Source organism: Lissotriton helveticus, chromosome 5_1 (assembly GCF_964261635.1).
Source record: "Lissotriton helveticus chromosome 5_1, aLisHel1.1, whole genome shotgun sequence".
NCBI classification, from domain to species: domain Eukaryota; kingdom Metazoa; phylum Chordata; class Amphibia; order Caudata; family Salamandridae; genus Lissotriton; species Lissotriton helveticus.
Genome location: NC_136065.1, coordinates 303,739,006 through 303,752,222, shown reverse-complemented (window position 1 = coordinate 303,752,222; position 13,217 = coordinate 303,739,006). Strand labels below are relative to the sequence as shown.

General features: G+C 46.5%; 1 protein-coding gene across 1 annotated transcript in view; it reads left to right on the top strand.

Moving 5' to 3' along the window:
• The window catches only part of SLC25A33 (solute carrier family 25 member 33), a 91,157-nt gene extending 78,613 nt beyond the window's left edge, over positions 1–12,544 (top strand). Inside the window, exons 3-7 of the mRNA XM_078642300.1 lie at positions 1,627–1,704; positions 1,884–1,984; positions 7,286–7,352; positions 9,611–9,894; positions 12,046–12,544. Coding sequence (XP_078498426.1) covers positions 1,627–1,704; positions 1,884–1,984; positions 7,286–7,352; positions 9,611–9,894; positions 12,046–12,257 — 742 coding nt within the window. The 3' untranslated portion in view covers positions 12,258–12,544. The remainder of the gene's footprint in view (positions 1–1,626; positions 1,705–1,883; positions 1,985–7,285; positions 7,353–9,610; positions 9,895–12,045) is intronic.
• Positions 12,545–13,217: the final 673 nt, after the last annotated feature.

Here is a 13,217-nt window from a genome sequence, read left to right as displayed (position 1 = left end):
GACAGGCTGCCATGTCAGTGTTCTGTCGGTCTTTCTGTAGACCTCCTGTAATTGCAGTATTTTGTAGTTCATTCGGTTCTGTTAGTCTTTCTGTGGACTGCAGGTGTGTTGATATCATGTGGGTCTTCTGGTTGTTTTAGTCGTTCTGTGGATCTGCTGTGGTGAGTACCTTTTGGTCCTGTCAGTGGTGTTAGTCTCTCTGTGGCCCGGTTGCGGTTATATACAATACGATATCCTGTTGGTGGTGTTGGTCACTCTGAGGACAGGCTGCCATGACCGTGTTGTCTGTCTTACTGTATCCCTCCTGCAGTGATAGTATTCTACGGTTCCGTTTCTGTGCACCTACTGTAGCAACTGTGTAGTTTAGTTGGTGGTGTTGGTCTTTCTGTGGACCGGTTGCAGTTCTATACAGTACCCGGAGTCTGTTGGTGGTGTTAGCCTTTCTGTGGACTGGAGATGTGCTGGTATCATCCGAGTCTGCTGGTGTTTTTAGTCATTCTGTGGATCTGCTGCAGTGAGTACCTTTGGTCCTGTCAGTAGCGTTAGTCTCTCTGTTAAACGGCCTCGGTGACCGTACCACGTGGTTTTGTCCAAAGTACTGAAATTCGGTTCTGACCCACAACCCTGGCACAGCGATTAAAGGCTTGTGTTTTATAGTGCCTCTAGTTCTCAACCCGCTGGAAAGGCTACATGCCGTCTTTGAGATACGGCTAATGTGGCTTCCTCTGTCTTCTGGAGTACACATCCCTTTGTCCAGTTCATGCCTCTACTTTCCATCTGGAAATACCCAGGCAGAAGTCTTCTGCTGTTTTACCCACTGAAGATTACTGACTCAAGCCATGTAAAAAAAAAGCTTTAAATACGCTCCTGGGTTAATGTGGACACCATCTGGAGTCTGTGCACAGACCAGAGAAAGGGAGGAAAGCAGCCTTGTATTGTAGCTCTCCCAGTGACGCCTTATTATGGACATGTAGTCGCACTGTGTGTTCTATAATAGGCCATCCATCATGTCAGCAATGCCAAAAAGAACAAAGTGGACCACCCCCGCCCCGTCAACCCACTGCCACAGACAAATATTGTGCAAGTCTTTGCATGAAAATGGCAGGTTTTAGTGATGACGGAGCCCCTTGGTTGAAAGTAAGGCGCTAAACCGTGACCGTCTCCGCAAAACAGTAAACCCAGGTATTGAATCCGCATGCACGGTGTAATTACAAAGGTTATGTAACTAAATACCACCACCTCAATCTGTGTGGACTTAATCCCCTCCTGAAGTAAAACCCAAGCAAACCTAGCTCCTTTGCATCTCTCGATGCACAACTCCCTTCCCCAGGTGGATGAGTTGGCAGAGCCTAGCTTACAACTAATGACCACCAGATAACACACCCGGCTCTCTAGGGCTGCTCGTCACCTGCCCTCTGCCATGAGCTTGTGTTGATACACAGGCCTCACAGGTGTGCTCTTTGTGTCAGGGGCCCTCACTGTTTGCTTTTCTTGTGACTGTGACTGAGTTGGTGAATCATTTACCTGTCCAGGCTGCTCTCATGTGCTTAGCTGACCTCTCTCTCCCTGGCAACAGAATCTGAGCATTACATGTCCTCATGAGCTTTTCTTTTTCTCTCGTTTTAGGTCCATTCTGGAAAAGGAGGGCCCAAGGTCACTATTTCGAGGGTTGGGTCCGAACCTGGTGGGAGTCGCACCGTCAAGGTAAGCCACCTTTCACCATGACCTATGCCAAAGTAGCTTGAGGTGGAGGATGGTGGACAAGGACTGATTGAACTGTATGAAATGTGCCTCTGTACTCTTGGTAGCTGGCGGTGTCCCAGATGTGGAGGGTTTTGCTAACGTGGTTTATATTAAACAAATACTTTTTTATTCCTCACCAGGGCCCTCTACTTTGCATCCTACTCCAGAGCCAAGGAGTTCTACAATGGGGTCTTCGTGCCCAACAGTAACATTGTGCACATGTTCTCGGCGGGTTCTGCAGGTAAGTTAGACTCTGCTTCCCGCATTTGTGCATCCTTGTTGTGCTTCCTCTTTAACCGTCCTTGCCTGCTCTGCCCTCTGTACCCTCTCCAGTACCTTTTTAGCACCGCTTTTGTCCCCCTCTCGCAGCTTGTGCCCTTCTATGCACCTCTGGTGCAGTCGCTAAATTACTAAGGTGTCTCTTAGCCCTCAAACAGTGATGCTGGAACAATTTTCACAGTGGGGAGGGGCTGCTATGAATGTTATATGACAAAAAATCCTAGCTATACATAAGGAATAAGTAAAGCAAATGAGCCACACCCACTCAGCAGGAGAGTGGGAAGGGTGTGGTATGTAGCTGGTAGTGCATTTTCGAGCAGTCACTCGTATATTACTAAAGCATGGTGCGGTAGCACACTCATTTTTAAGATGGCACATTTTCCCTTGAAATGGCCACTAAATTTCCACAGACTGTATATAAAACTTTATAGCGTGCTGAAGTTAATGTGTGGAAATTGGGTTCCAGCAAATATTTATAATTTGCGACATCACCAAGAAAAGTGACTTGATTTTGTTTGGTCCCATTAAAATCTGTTTCCGTCACACTTCAGAATTACAAAAAATGGGTTCATTTGTGCTTTTTTACTTGCTGATCTATTTTGAAATATTTGTACTGTTCCTTTATATGTACTTAAATGTTACTGTTAAATTGATATTCTCCAGCCTATGCTTTCACACTCCCTGTACCCCTGCAATATTGTCACATAATGGAGTTTAGAAAAGCCTTTCCATTTGCAGAAGCCGCCACTTGTCAGAATACATAGCCTGTCATTTGCCCAGGAAATGAGACGAGATCAAAACGCATCTCTACTGCTCCTTCACCTTCGGAACCCCAGCATGGTTCGTTTGGGGGTGCTGAAGCACCCCTACTACCGGCGCCTATGATCATAAAGGGCTTGCTGTCCCAGTGCTATCTCTGCTCTTCCCTAGTCCGTGCCTACTGTGCCCCATCAATGCCGGTTGTGCTGTCCCTCCTCAGCCCCCACAGGTCTTGGTCGTGGCTCTGCTGTTTCCCTTCTGCCCGTATAAACCATGCTTGGTGCCTCCGTGGCCCACTCTGCCCCTCCGTGCCTTTCGCCCCCCTAGTATGGATAAAGAACCCATTAAATAACCTATAAAAGGACAGCCAGGACTCTGCGCCCCCCCCCCCCCCCTCCTCCCCAAAGGCAATGTTCACATTCCGTGCTGAGGAGGGGGCGGCTATGCCTGCATTTATTGCAGACCGCGTCCATGTACAAGCTTGTTATTGCTTAACTTCTCAGAACCGCTTTTAGTCGGGTGCCTTCAGCATCCATTGAGGGGTTGTCCTGGTCCCTCAATACTTCTGCTCTCCGTCCGGCGCAGACCTGTCCTCCGCCTCTGTGGATCCGTGCCAGGGCTCCTGCAGCTCTCGTGGCGGCTGTACCCACTCTGCCCCTCGGTGTCCTCTTTAGAGCCTCAAGTGTATCTTTCCTGCACCCCCCCCCCTCTTTTCCTTCCTCGCATCCTTTGCTCTCTTTACCTGCTGAGCTGAGATGGCCCCGGCTGTGCATCAGAGGCCCTGACTGCGCACGTGTCTGAACCTTGAACCAAGGAAACCATGAATGGACGCCCAGCCAGCCCTGCGCGCCCTCTCTCCGGCCAGCAGCACCAGGCCCAGGCCTGGCCCTGTGATACCGCAGCGCTTAGCCTCCTCACTTTCATTCTGGACAATCTGAAGGATGGCTTGACTCCTGCGTGGGGGCGCGGTCCCTTCTAAGCGCCCAGTCTCCGCATGCACCCTTCCATAAACCCCCCTTCACTCCCGAGTACACCAGGGACCTCGTGCACTGACTCGCGAGGCAGGGATTTAGAAACCCAGGCTCTGCTGTCGCCATCTTCACTACAAATGAACCAGCCGCAGCAGCTCCCTTCCCTCATCGCTTCTGTTTACTCTACGTTTGCCTTATGCACACTATTACATTTCGTTGCTTCTAGGCACAGTGAATTGATTTTTATAGTTCAGGTCGCATTGTTAATTAGGGCCCCGGGTCTTTTAGGGCCCCCGGTCTGTTAGGGCCCCGGGTCTGTTAGGGCCCCGGGTCTGTTAGGGCCCATGATTATCTAGGCTCCATTGTGGTTGTTTAGTTCACACAGTGCGGTGTCAAGGCTGGGCGGCCATGTTTACAACAGCCATTTCCAGTGGACATCTGTGTGGCCTGAAATCCATTCCGCAGGTCGGATTATAGACGAGGACAGAGTGCACTGTGCCATTAAATAAACAAGGAACAAAATGCATGGGCAATGCAAACCAAAAGCGTGTGCTGCCAGAACGTCTCGCGTCAGGCCTTGGACAGCTTGAGAGTTATTTATTTATTTAATGCGCTTTTATATAGCGCGAACTTTATCCGAAGGTGTCAGAGCGCTTTATATAAGAACCAGTTTCAAAACATAAGGACTTAGTATTACGTGCGTTACATAAAAGATGCAAGCAGATTTTTTTTGCAAATGTACAAGTTGTAAAGTCACTCAAGGAAGCGATACAAATGGATAAACTGTAAGCGTCACATAGGAATGGTAGATGCTGTAAGAAGGTGGTGAGGGGCTGTGCTTTGGTACCTGGACTAGTAATGTGGATACACTCACTCACCCAAACCCACTCACCCACCCACCCACTCTTTCTCCCTCCTAGGAACCTGCACGCAGCATAGACCTTACTCCGTCTAGAGCCGTCTATGCTCTTACTAATGCCCACTCCCGTCCGTAGCTGAATGTAAAACCACAACTGTGGAGATAGTGCCACAACTTCTCAAGGTGTGAGGGGACAAGACCAGTACCAGGAGGGACGTTGGGACCTTTCTTCTACACAAGGAAGTGGGCATACCTACTACAGACTCGGGACGGTGCCAAGCACGCAGTGGGCATTCAGCTGCTGCGGCATGGGCGCAGTGAAGATCCCCTAGGCCTCAATTCAAGCACCACAGTGCCCCTAATTTATAGCGACTACTCCCCTGGATGAGCAGATGGGCTACGGCCAAGGTTTGCGTACTAGAGCGGGTGCTGCGCCTAATCTAAGAACTTGTGGGCCAAGGGGGCCCCCTGGTGTCCTCTTTGAGCAAGTTCCCTGTTCAGTTTTCCATGGCTGTACAGGCTGTATAAACAGGCCGCAGAGTAGGTTTTTCGCTGATCTTTTTGTTTGACCCTCTGCCAGACAACACTGTCCTTAATTTGTTAGAAAAAATATGTGAAGGGCCCAAGTTTGCCTTAGTAGCCCACTGGTGGCGCTGTCGAGATGCTGAATATCAATGCTGCCTAATTTATATATTCCACTTCTCCCCACCACCCCTTATTCTTGCTGTCTTTAAATCTCTTGCAAGTTCTTTTCAATCACTTCGGTCTCATTGTCACTATTTTCCTACCTTTCTCGTCCTCGCTTTTCTGCTTTTTCCCCTTGCTCTGGACCAAAGTATGATAATGAAAAATAAGTCCTGAACCCAGAAAATGAGTGCCAGTGCCCACCACCTGCAACCACTGGTACAAATTGAGCATTGAGCAGAGGGAAAGGTACTCCTAACACTAGGTATAAATGTCTTCTACTTTGGGACATCTCCGCTTCTCGTCAGATCTCGGCATGGAGAGGAGATGGTTATAATAAACTATATATATATATGTATATGGGAGATACCTACACCGCAGACCTAGTGCGATGGGCTCATATCTCGGCATTCTTCTTAATGTGAATAATCACTCTGTTTAGCAGATAATTCCCCAGTGAGAGCCTGCCTTTGAGGACTGAATGCTGTTTTTTGTTGTCTACAGCCTCTGATTCCTCGGAAGATCTTATTCTGGAAAAACGAACGTTACTTATCTGTATTATTAGTTGACTGGTGTGGGATCTTACATGTATTTATATCATTTGCAAACACTTTCCATATTATTGGAGGTGTCTAACAGTAGGGAAGGCATTCTGCGGGCTTATGATTGAAGGTGTTACTGGAAAGTATGCTCCTTCCCATTGAGGGTATCTGCCCCTCCTTCAGCTCCCGATACAAAAGGGGATGATGGACGGAGCGTTTGAGCAAATCAAACACTCACCCCCAGTCAACTGATCTGGGTTTAATCCATCACCATTCTTTAGCCCACTCAGCCACCCCATTTCAGACATGGCTATATGCAAATCAGTCTGACCCTGTGCCTCATGGGAACAGTCCAGCCCGAACTGCCAAGCCATGTCTTCCATGGACCGGAAACAAGCATCCTGGGACCGGTTTCGGATTCATAATCCTCATCAGCCAGGCTATCTTGAATCCAGTGGCCAAGTGAGCAAGGGACTCGCGTCTGAGCATACCCTGCCACACTTAGGGCGAACAAAGCGATACAAAAGGGGATGATGGACGGAGCGTTTGAGCAAATCAAACACTCACCCCAGTGGATTCAAGCAAGCCGGGCTGAAGACGGCTGTAATGCCAGAAACCGGTCCTCGGAAGCTTGTTTCCGGTCCAGGGAAGGCATGGCTTGGCAGTTCGGGCTGGACTGTTCCCATGAGGCACAGGGTCAGACTGATTTGCATATAGCCATGTCTGAACTGGGGTGGCAGAGTGGGCTAAAGAACGGTGATGGATTAAACCCAGATCTTTTGACTGGGTGTGAGTGTTTGATTGGTTCAGATGCTTCGCCCATCACCACCCCCTTTTTGTACCCCTCCTACAGCTCCCACCACACCTCCTTTCAGGATGGGCTGCTGGATCGCTCTGTGCAGATAGGATACTCTAGGCCTATGCACAAAGGGCCTCCGCACTGGTGGTGAAGGCCCCAGAGTAGTAGTGGATCCTCCGAATTGCAGTTACTCGTTGCGGAGGTCCCACGCCACGAGTGCTGGGCCTCCACACTCGTGGTCGACGCCCTGTAGTTTGGCGGTTCCTCCGAACTGTAGTTACTCTTTGCGGAGATCCCGCCACGATTAAGGCCCCATGCCACGACTGTGGGGCCTCTACCACGAGTGCGGAGGCCATTTTGTGAATCAGGCCCTCTATTTTCAGTAGTTATCGTTCTCTACAAATGAAGCAGTTGGGCTAGCACATCCAGTCAGAGGTTTGTAACTGAAAAGGCGAGGGAAGGAGCATGGTGTCAGAGATAGAGCGCGACCTGGCAGCCTAAGCGTCTGATGAGGGATAATATACCACATACTGTCCATCTGTGAAGGAGCACACCTTCAGGTCGACACCCTTTTCTCACTATAAGCTGGTGACTTTTTACTATTGTGGGGCAGAGGAACCGCTCCCTCAATTGTAACTTTCTCCCCTAGCTTTCATCACTAACTCCTTGATGAACCCGATCTGGATGGTGAAAACCAGGATGCAGCTCGATCGCAGGTAAGGGTCAGGTGGTAGCTGCGTGTTCGCGCCGGGGTTTGCGGTTGATGCAGTAATGGAGGGGTTGGGGGTCGGTGGCTACGTTCAGAGTACATTTGGGGTGAGTTCAAAGCAATCCTCACCTGCTCATTGGTACGATCTTGTTCCTCAATGGTGTGATGACGTGAGTGGTTTACTTGGTAACATGCCTTGTGTCTTATGTTGAATTGGTCATGATTTTATGTTTGGATCCTGGGATCTCTTCTTTGTGGTTGTACTCTATGGTTTCCTAAGATTGTGGATTGTCCACATGACGTCTACTTGTCGCAGTAGACCAGATCACCAGCTGAGGTTTAAGCTCTGTAGGGTGTGAACTCTGCTAAGATAACCCTTTAGTTGATGATGAACAAGGTTGCTCAATGAGAGCACTTTACGAAGAAACCGTGGGCACAGAATAAAAATATAAAGTTTAAACATTAGTTCAGAAGTCCAGTTATGAACAGGAAAGTGATTAATTCCATGGAGGAAAATATTAGAAAAAAACAAGTTAAAAAAACCAAGTAATTAAAGCCTATCTTTACACAACACATGAAGCGATGATATCTGGTTAAATAAACACCCATGACACATGGTTATTTCCCGCTGAAAGGATGCTAGCTACATGTGTCGGTAACTGGGCCAGTACACTAATAAGGAGGCTTAAATGCAAGAAACCCTCATAGAAAACCCTCAGCAAGACAGGCAGACGAGATAGAAGCATGTGTTTTGGCAAAAAATCCCCTGTTCAATACTGAGCGCCAGTGGGTGACTGGAAAACCGTATATCCGTGATTTCAACTTATGGGAACGAGGGGTGAGATAGCCAAATATTGAGATTGCTGGGGTGGTGTAGTATTGATGAGTTTGGTAAACCCAATGGAGGATGGACACTAGAGCAGTTCCACCGTGAGAGCTTGCTGAGGACCTGCTGAGCTGTGCATATTAAGTGCGAAGTAAGCCAGTTGTCCTCCTCCTTCCTCCTGCAGCTTGACCTTGGGAAGACCCATGTGAGAAATCATGGATTCTTCCATGGAAACAGTGCTTAGGACCAGCACAAGAAGAATACTAGGGGAGGGTGCGTCTGTGAGCTGGGGGTTCCTGGCACTTCCATCGGAGGTGAAACTGAGGCAGATTGTGCCCCTACTCTGGTAGTAGAAACTCAGATTCTAAACAGAAAATCCTTGCTGTGAACTTTAAACCCGAATTACTAGCTTCCTTGTACACATCACCCGCAAGAGGAGCAGGGAGCAGCCAGTGCAAAAGCTGCAGAGCCACTGGCATGTATCCCTAAAAAAGGGCCATGAACAGTGTGGATTCGGATAGGCCTGTTCTCCAGACCCAGTTCACCTGCCGATGCTCCATCATATGGCCGCTGTTTGACATGTGGTTCATAAGATGCAAGTTATTGAAAACCCAGTCAAAGCACGCTGTAATGAAACAATAGTGGCTGGTTAAAAAAATTTCCACCTAACTGCATAACAACCAAATAAAGAGCAGCTATTAGCAGGTAAAGCAGCAAAGCAAAATGCAGCACAAGAAAAGTGAGGAAGAGCGAGCAGCTGTAAAAATTCCCTCAATCCATGGGCTGGAAATGTTTACTTTTTACCTTGTACCACAGCAGCTAGAGTGTGTTTGTCTCTTCTTAGTTTTGGATCTTGCTAGGGATAACGGCTGAAATAGACGCTGTCTGTTGCTGTCTTGTTTGACAGAGTAGATGAGCTCGGGCGCTAGTTGCCAGTTGCTGTACCTTGTTTGATGCGGTAGTTGGAATGTTCCCCCATTTGTTACTTTTTTTGATATTAAAGCTTGAGTGATTGTTGTCTCGGTGTTGATGCATATTTTTAGTATAACCAGTGAAGTCCTTATTTTCTCTCGTGGTAAAGCTTTGTACACGTAAGCTCTGGAATGCTTATCTTTATAAATGGGTTAATTTTGATCTGATAGCGGCGAGTGCCTTTTTGTGATTCGCCGAACCTCTAAGACTTCATATTTGTGGCACCTAAAGCATGTCTGACCTTACCTCACCTGACGGAAGATTTCCCTAAGTATAAAGGGTACGCTGCCAAACTGCATGGAAGGCCCTGGACACCCTCTTCCTAGTCTTGGTTATGATATGACTTGCTGTGGCCATGTGATTTTTCTTCCTTAACCGACCGTCTTAGTTAATTGTTTGTGTTCCTTTCAATGGACATAGGAGTTTTTTGCTGCACTAACTTTCATTTATCCTTTTTATTTTTTTAGGGTGCGTGGTTTGAAGCCAAGGAATGCCCTGCAATGTGCCCGTTATGTGTATCATACAGAGGGCGTGCGAGGGTTCTACAGGGGTCTGACTGCCTCCTATGCTGGAATCTCGGAGACCATCATCTGTTTTGTCATCTATGAGGCCTTAAGAAAGCAAGTGAAGGCAGGGCACCTCTCTTCATCGCCAGCCCCCTCCAACAACAAGGGATCCACCAACTTCATGGGGCTAATGTTGGCTGCAGCATTCTCCAAGGGCTGTGCCTCTTGCATCGCTTACCCACACGGTATGTTTTAATCTCCTCAGGCAAAGAGTTTGGTATACTGCTCTTCACTGCTTATGTTCTATTTGCTAACTTTCATGTCAAATATCAGGCCATTTTCTGGACAAAATGAGAACGGGTGAGCTACAAATCCGGAGCCATTCCAAAAAAGAGTATTGCTTGGCAGCCCAGTAGGCTTTGCCAATGGTTTTGGCTGATGTGCCGTATTGGCAAAAAATTTAATAAAAATAATGCGCCATCACGCAGGCATGTTGTGACGCTACATCAGCCCAATGTGATAACTTATATGCATGCGTGCATCATTACACAGGTGCCCTTTTTTTCTATAGCTTACCATTCCAAGATGGTGGAAAAAAGGTGAAAGTGAAGGGGAGAACGAGGTCGTGAGGCGGTAGCAGCACTGTGTATGATTCGAGGAGTGGTTATTTGAAAAGGGAGAGAGCAAGAAAATGCATGCACTCAAATAAGAGTGCTGAAAGAGAGAAAAAAGAAAGTGGTTTCCTGTACTGGCTCAGTGGAAGGGTACAATCAGGCAGTCCAAAGGATAATAAAGAAGCTATGCTCCAGGGGAGGGCAAGCACAAGACTAGGAAGAGAATTCCATAACAATAAACAAGCAAATGAGACGGTCAAAAAAGCCAGCAGTGTGTTGGTCCAAAGCCTAGTGTAAGTATTGGTACTGTCCACAGTAAGTAAGCTAAAAGCTGCCTGTAATTCAGAACTAAAAAAAGCTGGGATCCTCTTCTGTAAATCAAGATACGGAGATTATCTGTTCCTTTTCCTCCAAGGGAATCGGTGGTCACCATTGAATAATGCAAAAGTGAAAAACAGTGTATCACTTTAATAAACCAAGTAAATATGAAGATGGATTAAAGATTATGGAATAAGAACCTTCGGGTCTGAAAGCAGGAAACTGTACCTACAGTTCACAAAGGTCCCAGATGCAAAGTTAGAAATGTATTCTATCAATATATGGCATACAACTCTGCCATTCCTGCAACTCACCAAAAGTGAAAGGAGAGCAAATGGGAATCTGTGGCAAATTACAAAAAGTACTAGTATGCATAAACATTTACACATTTGCAAAATGGTGCAAGTATTTATTTTCACATGTGCAGAAGAAACACAAACTTTTTTTGGTTCTCCATGAGAAAATGCCCCAGTTTTCATGGAGAAATCCATTCTCTCTACACCGCTGCTATTTTTTGAGGACCCCCGCTCCCCCCACAGACCTGTCCCAGCCTAGAGAAGGACTTCATTATAATCATTACAAAAATATCTCTTTGACAGTATCCATGGAGGGAATGTGCTTGCCGAAAATGTATCTGTGCCTTGGAGGTTATGGGTGTTCACCTGCTTTGACAGGTTACACCGCCCTGGAACTCCTTCAGCCCACCCCTGTGAGTAGATTTACAGAAAATTCCACCACACCATTGGAATGTCAAGTGAGAAAAATCGATTTGCTAGTTCTAGTTCTAATCTTACACTCACAATTGGTGGTATTCACGCACCTGTCACACCTCCAAACATATTTTGCAAGTAGCTGCAGACATGATCTTTAAATGTTTATTGCTTGTTATACATTTCATATAACGTGTTATTAGTTTGGAAATTAGGATTAAAAACATCCTGAAATGAGTCCGAGGGGTCATACTGGCTCTCTACAAAACATTTAAATAAATGAGTGTAAAAGGAGGATTTTCCGGTGTGAGGCCTTCTAATGCTTCCCAGGTTTAGAATAATCCTACTATTGGAAAATCGTGTTGGTACGATTTTGAGTTATTTCAATAGCTCGGCGGCTTTTCTCCTGGAAAAGTCCTTTTTTAATGGTCTTGCCCCGAACACCATTTTTGTAAACATTTCGGATATCAAAGGAGGCTACGCTGTCATTGTTAAAAGTCTGCACAATGAATACTTTATCTAAAGAAATATTTAAATAAGTTACAACTAAGATCAACGTCCCTTATGTTCGATTGCAGAAACCGATGGTCATACACTGTTTTTAAATGTATGTCGTAACAAACTACTAGATGGTTGATGTATGTAAATTGGGTCAGTCCGTCAACACCAAGATGGAATCTGTGTTAGATACACAACTTCCTGTTTTGTGAAGTTCCTTGCTGCTACTTCTGACCATGCCTTTTCTTACTTCTAGAGGTGATCCGGACCAGGTTACGGGAGGAAGGCACCAAATACAAGACCTTCTGCCAGACGGCGCGCTTGGTGGCCCGTGAGGAGGGATATGCCGCTTTCTACAGAGGACTTTCAGCACAGCTGGTGCGACAGATTCCAAACACAGCAATCGTGCTGTCCACTTATGAGCTCATAGTCTACCTTCTGGAAGACCACACAAAAAGACCTTTGTAAGGGTGGACCACACCAACTGACCACCCAAAGGAGGGGGCGGGGGGCCCTCCAAAGACTTGCGGTCAGATGCACTGCTGACAGTGCTGAGGGGCTGGCCCAGTACTGGACACTGGTTCAGGTCTCTCGGCACGATGGACATTGCCTTTTGGATTGTTTCTTTCTAAAAGGATTGGACTATTATTAACGTTAATAGTTAATTAAATATATATAAAATATTTTATTTGAAACGTGCAGGGTCATGATTAAGGTTTAAGCTGCTAGTGAATAAAATCACTCTGTGAAATGAGCATTGGGCCTGCATCTTAAGACTGTTCTTGAGCCGGAGTAAAACCGAAGCAAAACTGGGTCAACTCCGTGAGGATTTAAACATGACGTGCTGATTAGATACTCTCTGGGGCCTGTGTTCAAACCTCTAGGTTGCTTGTCCATCCTGTTCTGTATCTCTTGAGTGTTTGATACTGCCCGAGCTGTACCTACTACATGTGTGTGTGAGCCTTACACTTTGTTGGTAGGATAGCTAACTATGAAAACCTGTCTCTGAGGCAAAACGGCTGGATGAGTTTGTGTCTCGCTAGACTTCTAGATTTCAGACCTTCCAAAATGTATTCTCCATCAATAGACCCTCTCCAAGTGTATGACATTTAGATTAATTCATCAAGCTTTAACTTGAAAACAGCCCACATTTTTTATTTTTAACATGTTATTCAACAGAGTTCTGTTTTTCTCCCCATTTCGTAAACCTTTTCTTACAAATAATAAAGAAAAGACCACTTCAGCTGTAAACTCTAGAGGGGGAAAAAGTGACTACTGCTTTAAGTCTCTTGTTTTTAAGATGAGCGTGACTACTGTTCAGAAAGCACAGCCCTTTCAGCAATTTTACTACCATATTATTTTGTGTGCTCTTTCAGTTTAACGCCCCAAAGGACCCCCCTCCGCCCCCGGTCCTCTTTTTAAGACCAG